This window comes from Bufo gargarizans, chromosome 8 (assembly GCF_014858855.1).
Source record: "Bufo gargarizans isolate SCDJY-AF-19 chromosome 8, ASM1485885v1, whole genome shotgun sequence".
In the NCBI taxonomy this organism is placed as follows: domain Eukaryota; kingdom Metazoa; phylum Chordata; class Amphibia; order Anura; family Bufonidae; genus Bufo; species Bufo gargarizans.
Genome location: NC_058087.1, coordinates 4097396 through 4109080, shown reverse-complemented (window position 1 = coordinate 4109080; position 11685 = coordinate 4097396). Strand labels below are relative to the sequence as shown.

At 52.1% G+C, this 11685-nt stretch overlaps 1 protein-coding gene across 2 annotated transcripts in view; it reads left to right on the top strand.

The window, feature by feature from the left end:
* Positions 1-2764: 2764 nt before the first annotated feature.
* The window catches only part of ACVR2A (activin A receptor type 2A), a 54265-nt gene continuing 45344 nt past the window's right edge, over positions 2765-11685 (top strand). For both annotated transcript variants that reach the window (XM_044303020.1, XM_044303018.1), the window contains exon 1: positions 2765-3246. In XM_044303020.1, the coding sequence (XP_044158955.1) occupies positions 3192-3246 (55 nt within the window). In that variant the 5' untranslated portion in view covers positions 2765-3191. The remainder of the gene's footprint in view (positions 3247-11685) is intronic.

The window sequence follows — 11685 nt, the reverse complement described above, 5'->3', positions numbered from 1 at the left end:
TATATAATATATCTGAGGGGTATCAGGGTATAGGAGGAGGGGGTCCATACAGGAGCCGTCTATAGAGGAGGGGGTCCATACAGGAGCCGTCTATAGAGGAGGGGTTCATACAGGAGCCGTCTATAGAGGAGGGGTCCATACAGGAGCCGTCTATAGAGGAGGGGTCCATACATGAGCCGTGTATAGAGGAGGGGGTCCATACATGAGCCGTGTATAGAGGAGGGGGTCCATACATGAGCCGTGTATAGAGGAGGGGGTCCATACATGAGCCGTGTATAGAGGAGGGGGTCCATACATGAGCCGTGTATAGAGGAGGGGGGTTGCATACATGAGCCGTGTATAGAGGAGGGGGTCCATACATGAGCCGTGTATAGAGGAGGGGGTCCATACATGAGCCGTGTATAGAGGAGGGGGTCCATACATGAGCCGTGTATAGAGGAGGGGGTCCATACATGAGCCGTGTATAGAGGAGGGGGTCCATACAGGAGACGTGTATAGAGAAGGGGGTCCATACATGAGCCGAGTATAGAGGAGGGGTCCATACATGAGCCGAGTATAGAGGAGGGGTCCATACATGAGCCGTGTATAGAGGAGGGGTCCATACATGAGCCGTGTATAGAGGAGGGGTCCATACATGAGCCGTGTATAGAGGAGGGGGGTCCATACATGAGCCGTGTATAGAGGAGGGGGGTCCATACAGGAGCCGTGTATAGAGGAGGGGGGTCCATACAGGAGCCGTGTATAGAGGAGGGGGTCCATACAGGAGCCGAGTATAGAGGAGGGGTCCATACATGAGCCGTGTATAGAGGAGGGGGTCCATACATGAGCCGTGTATAGAGGAGGGGGTCCATACATGAGCCGTGTATAGAGGAGGGGGTCCATACAAGAGCCGTGTATAGAGGAGGGGGTCCATACATGAGCCGTGTATAGAGGAGGGGGGTTGCATACATGAGCCGTGTATAGAGGAGGGGGTCCATACATGAGCCGTGTATAGAGGAGGGGGTCCATACAGGAGCCGTGTATAGAGGAGGGGGTCCATACATGAGCCGTGTATAGAGGAGGGGGTCCATACAGGAGACGTGTATAGAGGAGGGGGTCCATACAGGAGCCGAGTATAGAGGAGGGGTCCATACATGAGCCGAGTATAGAGGAGGGGTCCATACATGAGCCGAGTATAGAGGAGGGGTCCATACATGAGCCGTGTATAGAGGAGGGGTCCATACATGAGCCGTGTATAGAGGAGGGGGGTCCATACATGAGCCGTGTATAGAGGAGGGGGGTCCATACAGGAGCCGTGTATAGAGGAGGGGGGTCCATACAGGAGCCGTGTATAGAGGAGGGGGGTCCATACATGAGCCGTCTATAGAGGAGAGGTCCATACAGGAGCCGTGTATAGAAGAGGGGTCCATACAGGAGCCGTGTATAGAAGAGGGGTCCATACAGGAGCCGTGTATAGAAGAGGGGTCCATACAGGAGCCGTGTATAGAGGAGGGGGGTCCATACAGGAGCCGTGTATAGAGGAGGGGGGTCCATACAGGAGCCGTGTATAGAGGAGGGGGGTCCATACAGGAGCCGTGTATAGAGGAGGGGTCCATACAGGAGCCGTCTATAGAGGAGAGGTCCATACAGGAGCCGTATATAGAGGAGAGGTCCATACAGGAGCCGTGTATAGAGGAGGGGGTCCATACAGGAGCCGTGTATAGAGGAGGGGGTCCATACAGGAGCCGTGTATAGAGGAGGGGGGGTCCATACATGAGCCGTGTATAGAGGAGGGGGGTCCATACAGGAGCCGTCTATAGAGGAGAGGTCCATACAGGAGCCGTGTATAGAAGAGGGGTCCATACAGGAGCCGTGTATAGAGGAGGGGGGGGTCCATACAGGAGCCGTGTATAGAGGAGGGGGGTCCATACATGAGCCGTATATAGAGGAGGGGGGTCCATACATGAGCCGTATATAGAGGAGGGGGGTCCATACATGAGCCGAGTATAGAGGAGGGGTCCATACATGAGCCGTGTATAGAGGAGAGGTCCATACATGAGCCGTGTATAGAGGAGGGGGGTCCATACAGGAGCCGTGTATAGAGGAGGGGGGTCCATACAGGAGCCGTATATAGAGGAGGGGGTCCATACAGGAGCCGAGTATAGAGGAGGGGTCCATACAGGAGCCGAGTATAGAGGAGGGGTCCATACATGACCTGTGTATAGAGGAGAGGTCCATACATGAGCCGTGTATAGAGGAGGGGGGTCCATACAGGAGCCGTCTATAGAGGAGGGGGGTCCATACAGGAGCCGTGTATAGAGGAGAGGTTAAGAAAAAGCACCTGAGTAATGTTTTTTTAGTGTCACTGTTCCGTCCATGCGGTCACGCACTGTCACACCCCCGCAGTCCATCCTTAGACCCGCTGTCAGTATATAATGCCCGTCTTCCATACTTCTCCGCTCTCGCTATAGAATGCTTGGAGTTTACAGTTCGGCCGCCGACATCCCTACGCCTCTCTAGCGCCCCCGCTGTCTGTTCCGGGAATCACACCCGATCCCGCGTCCCAGCAGCGCTGTCTCCCGTCACTGCTGCTCCAACATTTTTTTTCTTCATCTGGTCACACCTCCGCTATGACGTCACTGAGCCCTCTAAGCCACGCCTTTTCCTGAACCCACCCCCTTGAACTCTTCCCTCCTATAAGACAGTGTCCTGAAGCCCCGCCCATTCTGCGCTCTGATTGGCCGTCTTCCTTGTCTGTCACTCGGAGCTCGGAGCCGTCCGGCTCCGCCCTGACTGTTAGTCGCGGAGGAGGAGGCCAGAAAACAAAAACAATCGTTCGGCGCCGCCATCTTGGCCCGGGCTCCGTGAAACTGAATGGGCAGCGATGAGAGGACTCGGCCTGAGGAGGAGGCGTCTTGTAGGCCGGACACGCAGCGCGGCCTCTGAGCGGCCTCACCGGAGCCAGTGACTGGGGACAGGCCTGTGACCGAGCACCGAGAGGAGACCTCCCTGATCCCGTCCTCGCCTCTGCCTCCCTCTCCAGTGTCTGTGTTCTCGCCGCCACCCCCGGGACATGGGGGCCCCGCTCTCCCGGCTGCTGCTGCTTCTCACTCTGCCCTCCGGTTGGTGACCCGGCGCCCGGCGGAGCTCCCCCTCCCCCTCTTATTATCACCCTGATTATTATTGTACCGTGTGGATCTATCTCCGGAGCCATGGGAGCCGCCACCAAGCTGGCCTTCGCGGTGTTCCTGATCTCCTGCTCGTCAGGTAAGAGCTCTGTGTGTGACACACGTGTGTACAGGGATCACAGGAGATCCACAGGCTGCGTGCAGGGATCACAGGAGATCCACAGGCTGCGTGCAGGGATCACAGGAGATCCACAGGCTGCGTGCAGGGATCACAGGAGATCCACAGGCTGCGTGCATGGATCACAGGAGATCCACAGGCTGCGTGCATGGATCACAGGAGATCCACGGGCTGCGTGCTGGGATCACAGGAGATCCACAGGCTGCGTGCAGGGATCACAGGAGATCCACAGGCTGCGTGCATGGATCACAGGAGATCCACGGGCTGCGTGCATGGATCGCAGGAGATCCGCGGGCTGCGTGCGGGGATCGCAGGAGATCCGCGGGCTGCGTGCGGGGATCGCAGGAGATCCGCGGGCTGCGGGCGGGGATCGCAGGAGATCCGCGGGCTGCGTGCGGGGATCGCAGGAGATCCGCGGGCTGCGTGCGGGGATCGCAGGAGATCCGCGGGCTGCGTGCGGGGATCGCAGGAGATCCGCGGGCTGCGTGCGGGGATCGCAGGAGATCCGCGGGCTGCGTGCGGGGATCGCAGGAGATCCGCGGGCTGCGTGCGGGGATCGCAGGAGATCCGCGGGCTGCGTGCGGGGATCGCAGGAGATCCGCGGGCTGCGTGCGGGGATCGCAGGAGATCCGCGGGCTGCGTGCGGGGATCGCAGGAGATCCGCGGGCTGCGTGCGGGGATCGCAGGAGATCCGCGGGCTGCGTGCGGGGATCGCAGGAGATCCGCGGGCTGCGTGCGGGGATCGCAGGAGATCCGCGGGCTGCGTGCGGGGATCGCAGGAGATCCGCGGGCTGCGTGCGGGGATCATGTAAGGTCTACGCCATGTATACGGGGATCATGCAAGATCCACAGACTATATACAGGGGTTATGTCAGATCTACACACTGATGAGATCTAATGACTATATACAGGAATCGTGTAAGATGTACACACCAGATACAGGGGTCATGTCAGAGCTACACACTATATACAGAGATTATAAGAGATTTTCACACTGTATACAGGGATCTTGTAAGGCTACTTTCACACTTGCGTTTTGGGTGGATCCGTCATGGATCTGCAAAAACGGACCCATTACAATAATACAACCGCATGCATCCATCATGAATGGTTCCGTTTGTATTATTCGTAACATAGCCAAGACGGATCTGTCTTGAACTCTATTGAAAGTCAGATTGTGTCATAGAAAACGGATCCATTTGGCTCAGTTCCGTCAGACGGACACCAAAACGCTGCAAGTAGCGTTTTGGTGTCCGCTTCCAGAGTGGAATGGAGACGGAACGGAGGCAAACTGATGCATTCTGTGCGGATCCTTATGAACGGATCTCACAAACGGAAAGCCAGAACGCCAGTGTGAAAGTAGCCTAAGATGTACATAGTATATACAGGGGTCATGTGAGATCTGCACACACTGTATACAGGGATGTAAGAACAATATACTATACTGGGAGCTTAAAAGAGATCTATATGCAGGAATCATGTAGGAGCCACGCACATAGAGGTATATACTGTATACAGGGATCCGGTTAGGTCTCTGTACACACTATAAGCTCAGATCATGTATTAGATGTGTACACTGGTTATGTAAGATCTCTACACGGTATATACACGCCTCATGTACGGGATCCGCACACTATACTGGGATATGTATGTGCTGGTTACATGGGTACACGCTATGTACACTGGAATCATGTCCGATCAAGAGATGAAGTAAGAGATCTACACATGGTATATACACTGGTATCATGTAACATCTGTGCACACATTGTAGGCTGGGATCGGGTGAGAGATCGACTGTCCCTCCCTAGATTCATGTGACAGATCTAGTTGAAGGCTTGTACTGACTGCAGGGGATCCGTGTGTCTGACCCGCTCCTGTGTATTGCAGTAGATCTGACTAATATGTGATCTGTACATATTACTGCCACATGTATGGAGTAGTGTATACAGCGTTTAAACATGTCGCTGGGTGCTGCACCGGAGGGGTACGTGTAGGGGATGCCCGTGGGGCCCTCCGGGGCCAGTTACTTCTGTAGCACGTAGGTTGGTTTATATCTGGATGTAAACTAGCTGCTTCATGTAGTACTTTTTGGGGTACATAATAGTATGAAACTGTATGGGGTCATGTTGTGCTTCTGCGACTACACCCCCCATCATCACCCCCTAGATTTCGATGTCCATTGCAATGTATCACTCCCATCATGTTACATTTTACTGCGACTTCCTGCAACCTTTACCCAAGGAAGCATCATATGGAGAAGATCCAGAGCCCCAGTCCCCGCGTGTGTCGGTGTACGGGGTGCACGCGGTGTGTCAGTTTGGGGTTGCAGCTGACCCCCTCGCTTTTTGGGTCCACGTTCTCATCCTACGGGCCCCTGCTTCCATCCATAAGCGTGCTTTGCTGCCTTTCCAGTAGTGCCTGTCAGGTAAGCCTGCACTCATGCTATTAGCTGGGCCCCTGCCAGACTCCCAGATGTCCGCCCTCCGGAGCCTACGGCGTTAACCCCGCGCTGCCCGGCAGAACATTTCAGGACAGAGCTGGAAACTCAAACTTTTTTTTTTTTTCTTTCATGTATTGCCGTCTTATGATGGGGGCCCCCATCTTTCTTACAATTGCCGAGCTCGACACTCAAGCATTGTGCCCGCGTATCGGTGCAAGTAATGGCGGAACGCGGGGCCGCCAACGATACTGTACATTAAAAACAGCTGGAAGGGGAACGTCTGTTAGATGATCTGGCTGTAAGTGGTGTAAGCAGGTGGCCGGCTATAGGCAAACACGGAGCGCAAATCCTCCCGGTGACAGATATGTTGCTGCAGTTGCATTTCTCACGTAATGGAAGGTGACATTCCGGGGGGAGGGGGGGGGGGTGTTTCTCTCCCTAATTTTCTACCTCCCATCATTGCCTGGTGTGAGCATTTTTTTTGCATTTGTTGCTAGATGATCCGTGGATAGATCTCTTTGAGGCCCGGGCCACACACTGACTTTTGAGAGAGACTAAAAAAAATTGCATGCTGTTACAGTGTGGCGGTGCTAATGTTTTAGGCCGGGAGTAGCATGCAGTTTAGGTTTTGCAGCATCTTATATTGAATGGAAATGTTTTTTTCCTCTTTGGCACAGTTGCACCGGATCTCAGTCCAGCTGGCTGACAGGTCTGTGCCCCGTTTGAGCCAGTGGAGGCCTAAAGAGGGACCCCGGCTGCATCCGGCAGAGCTTTGAGGAGGACCTTTCAACTGGTTTCGGTCCAATAACTCGCCAGCGTCCCATTAGGCTGCTGGGGCTTTAGGGTTCCGGTTCTGCCCATATAAAATTTGTCTTCCCCTGCAAAGTATAGCAAATTCATTTTCAAACTTACTGGGAGAGGGGTCCGGGGTCGGCGTATGCAAGATGTGCTGTATTCACTGCGCATGCGCTCAACCTCTAAGTCAGGCATCCTCAAACTGCGGCCCTCCAGCTGTTGTAAAACTACAACTCCCACAATGCCCTGCTGTAGGCTGATACCTGTAGGCTGTTCGGGCATGCTGGGAGTTGTAGTTTTGCAACAGCTGGAGGGCCGCAGTTTGAGGATGCCTGCTCTAAGTCAAGGATCAGCAACCTTCGGCACTCCATCTGCTGTGAAACTACAACTCCCATAGGAATGACAGGAGGATTCTGGGAGTTGTGATTTCAGAACGCCACAGGTTGCTGATGCCTGCTCTAAGTTATCTTCATTTCCTATACTTTGCAGAGACGGACGAGTGGGCATGCTGGTGGTTTAGTGGTCCCAAACCAGGCGACCGTCTTCCCTCTTAACGCACTGTGAATCATGGACATGGGCTCGCCCACCATAACTGTCATGTTATAAATGTCAAAAAGTTGCACCACAGCTGCTCTTCTGTGTGCAGCTCTGTTATTCGTTTGATGAACCAGGAGGACCAGCATGAACAGTTCTCTATATGTGCTAGACAGGGCTGCATTGTGCTGAGTTGTGGGAGCACAGATTAAAGGGGGTGTCTGAGTTTCAATAAATAACTTGGACAGCCCCCTGTCACTGTGCTAAAATGATAAAAGAAGTCCTACTTTCCCTGTTTCTGCCCTGGCCGCTTCCAGTGATGAGCTCCGGGCCTCCCCCGCCACTTCCTGGCTGCAGCAGGGACACGGTTCACTGCGCAGCCAAGCCTTGGCCTCAGCAGTACACGGGCCATCGCCGTTAAGGCTGCAGCGGTGACCTGTGTGTATGGGGAGTATGGCTTCTTTTCTTATTTTAGATCACTTAAGGGGGCTTGGTGCGGACAACCCCTTTAATCACCATGGGGCTGCAGCATATATATGAGGTCCCTTTTAGGCAGCTGTGTGATCCCCGCTCATACATTATAGAGGGTAGCGGAGCGCTGCAGCCGCTCAACATTAAAGACTTTGGGGTTTGCGAACAGAAGGAATGTAAATGCGCCGTGTGAGAATTATCCGTCCCTCCAGCCGGCGGACTGGGTTCGGCTTCAGCGGCGCGGTGCCCAGTGCCATTCAGCTCTCCATTTCCCTCCTTACTCACGGTTAGTTAGGCCCCGCATTGTTGGCTAAGTGCAGACGTTCAGCTGCATTTGTAAAGCTTCACCTCTCTGAGCGCCGCTGAATGGATGCGTTTCCTTGTGGTTATTAAATAGAGGAGGGGGGTCTATAGTGGTATTGATTCCGCGCGGGTACGTCGCGTTGTGAAAGTGCAGGTTCTGCCAGATGGAGGCCGTACGCTTTGTTTAAAATGAAAAGCTTAAATCTTGATCAATTAGATTTTTTTATTTTATTTTTTGCTTCTTTAAGTGCCTAATATGTTTAATCATGGGTGAAACCAAGACGGTGAGAATCTCGCTGCACAGTCCTTTCTGCCGCCTTCTATTACGTCACGTAGCGGAGTATAGGCTCGGACATCCGCCGCCGCCTCGCATCAGGGCTTTCTCATCCTATGGATCTCCGATCAAATGTCTAAGAAAGTGTCCGCCCCATGAAAGGAAGAAAAGGACATGTTTGTCTCAATACATTGTTATGTGCCTGTCAGTCTGTACTGTCATTTTGGGCATTTGGGCGTTCTGTTCATGAAACTGGAAGCTCAGGATGAGCAGCACGGCAGAACTCTCCCATACTGGAGAAAGCTACAGGGTATAGAATAGAGGTGTACGTTTCATAGTGATTTTGTATTCTGTTTAGTGTCATGTGGATTTTCAGTTTGTGTCACTTTTTTTCGTTCGCTGCTTTTTTTTCTAAACAAACTGAGAAATTTGACACTTTCCCTCGGAGGCGACTTTGGGTTATTTCCTCACTTCCTGTCATGAAAATGGAGCTGCGTGATGTGTGTGTATATAAAAAGCACCATCACGGAGTGCGCATGTGGAGAATTTTAAGGTTAAATTCTGGCTTTATTTTTTTATTTATTTTTTCCCGATTTGGCAGGTTTTTGATTTCATGCTCACGACCATAGTTTTGGTCCGTGGCTGATCAGCATGACATGGATCCGTGTGACCTTTCCACAAATGATAGGACTTGTCCTATTCCCAACTGCAAAATGTATACGGTCGTGTGCACGAGGCTTTAGTCACCCAGTGTTTTATTCAAAAAACAACAAAAAAATAAATAAAATTTCCCTGTCTATGGGAAAAAATTCAAAGTGAAAAGACATGCTGGGATTTTAAAGAAGATGCCGGGAAGCGTTCTTAAAACACTGCATGTAGGCAAAAAATAATTTCTGGACGAATGCCTAAGGCCCCTTTCAGACGGGCAGGTGTCGCGCTGCGGACTCGCAGCACAGCACCCGTCCTGACCTCCCAGCACTGCCGGGGCCCTGCATAGCATTATATTGATTTATGATGCTATGTAACCCTTACAGTTCTGGAATGTATTGGATGACACGGACAGCATTATGTCAGTGTTAGGCCTCATGCACACGACCGTTGTGTGTTTTGCGGTCCGCAAATTATGGATCCGCAAAACACGGATGGCGTCCGTGTGCCTTCCGCAATTTGCGGAACGGCTCGGACCGCCATTAATATAACTACCTATTCTTGAACGCGGACAAGAATAGGACAGGCTATATATATATATATATATATATATATATATATATATATATATATATATATATATATATATATATATAATTTTTTATTTTTTTTTGCGGACCAAGGAACGGTGCAATGGATGCGGAGAGCACACGGACTGCTGTCCGCATCTTTTGCGGCCCCATTGAAATGAATGGGTCGGCACCCGAGCCACAAAAACTGCCCCTCGGATGCGGCCCACAACAACGGTCGTGTGCATGAGGCCTAAGGGTGGATTTTCCAATGCGGCGTATTGCAGGACCAGCAGAGTGGAGGAGATTCTGACAGATGTCCACAACCTGCGGAAATTGGAAGCGCTTACACTGACGTGCGGCCGGATTTTAAAATCTGCAACATGTCTGTCTGTTTCGTGGCTTTTTGGCGCCGTTTAATGTGAGGGTGAAATCCGCAACCAAAATCGCAGTTTAGATCCGCAGAAGAGTGAAGTCCGCAGTGAAAATTCACGAAACAGGTTGTCACGCTGTGCCATTTAAAAGGCGCACCGCAGGTCAGTCCGTGAGCGGACAGTTTCTGCAGCCTTTAGAGGGGATATGTTAAATCTGCACGCGGTGCATGCAGCCAGAAGCGGATCCTGCACTGAGGCGAAACCCTTTCTTTACGTTTATTTTTGAATCCACTTCTGGTTTTTGGCGCAAAAATAAAAACTGCATGAAAAACTGCGTGTGTGGCTGCAGCCTGCAGGATTTCTGTGTAGGGCCATGGCGGACTGGTGGTGCATTTCAGCGCTGTGCAGACATGTTCCTTGGCTCCTGGATGGCGTTTTTTTTATTATTTGTGGAAATTGATGTTGGCATGTGTAACGTACGTTGCGGATCTGAAGCTGCTCGGCGTGCCGTGACTGGTCTGAGCGCTGCCATCATGACAAGCCAGTCGTTCTTCTCTGGAACCTTTTGCATAATGCGTGGGAGGTAACGGCCACCGTGTTACTTCTTTCTTCTATATTTTTTTTTGGGGGGGGGGGGGCATCATAGAGAATTCGGCTTTATAGTGAAATTGTTCTACTAGAGCCAGGCCTGCAGTGCGGCTTCTGTAAGGATGTTCTGTGGCAAGCTGCAGATTAAAGGGGGTCACCCCCGTCTTGGAGAGTGATGGTGTATCGGTACAGTATGCCACCACGTTATGATCTGTGGGGGTCTGATCTCTCCGGGTCCTCCAGCGAGCCTGAGAATGAACTGGTCACACTGCTGGTGCAGTTCACCCGACCGTGTGTGTTTTGTGGTCCGCAAACCACGGATACCGGTCATTGCTTAGGACCCCCTCTATAAGCCAGGTGGACTAGCAGTAACTCCCGCATTAGCAGACCTGGCCCGACCTCTCAAGGCAGATATATGTATGGCTGCAGCGCCCCCCGGTGATCACTGCTTATTGCTAAGGGTTTCCGATTCCGGCTTCAATTTTAGGAGTTTTCATAGTGAGATGACCCCAGGGTACGGTTCAATCCAACTTTCTATTTGGCCGCTTTTTCCAATGATTTTTGTGGTCTCTTGGTGACTGACCATTTGCTTTAATTGCCCGTAGCGGACACTAGATTGTCACCTGTTAACGGCCCGTCCCGTCCGAGGTGACTCTCTCTGGGAGTTCAGTTCCAATGGGTTATAAAATCCCCAATTGTTTCGCAGTGCCGGCAGGCTGTTCCTGCATACAACGCCGAGCATTGGCTTGACAAAAAAAAAAGCTTTTTGCAGCGGTATTTGTCCAGCCAGTCCACATTTGCTGGATCGCGGCCAGGTTACAGTTCATGGGGCCAGACGGCGTTCTGGTAGTGACCAGCAATGCCAGATCTGTCAGGCTGCACCCGGCCGGGACAGCCTGCCCAATTGGCAAACGTAATGTGAAATGATACACTTGTGAAATCCTGCAGCTCTGTGTCTTCAGATTGGCTGCCGTGTATAAGCAGGAGCCCAGCGCCAGCTCAGCAGGAAGTTGGCACTTGGAGACCAGTGCTTAGGAGGGCAGCATAGAACATGGCAGAGGAGACTCTGTCCTACATATGGGTCATCTCATCCTCTGTCCTCCACCATGTGAGCGCTGTGCCGGCCCTACAAACCACTTTAAGAGCTGCATTGCAGCATAGGCATGCATATTTATTACCCAGTCTTTTTTTTTTTTTTTTTTTTTTTTTTCCTTCTTGTTTAAATGGCATCAGTCTCAGAATCGGAATCAATATTTCCTTTGCTGGAAGGTGGCGAGCCGCCAGCTACTCTACCCCTGGCAGCAGAGTGCACGGACCTGAGAAATGGCCGCTCGCGCTCCTGCAAAGCCTCCTGTTTTTCTTAGCAGATTATTGCAATTCCTTTCTCCTTTCCGTACATGTCCC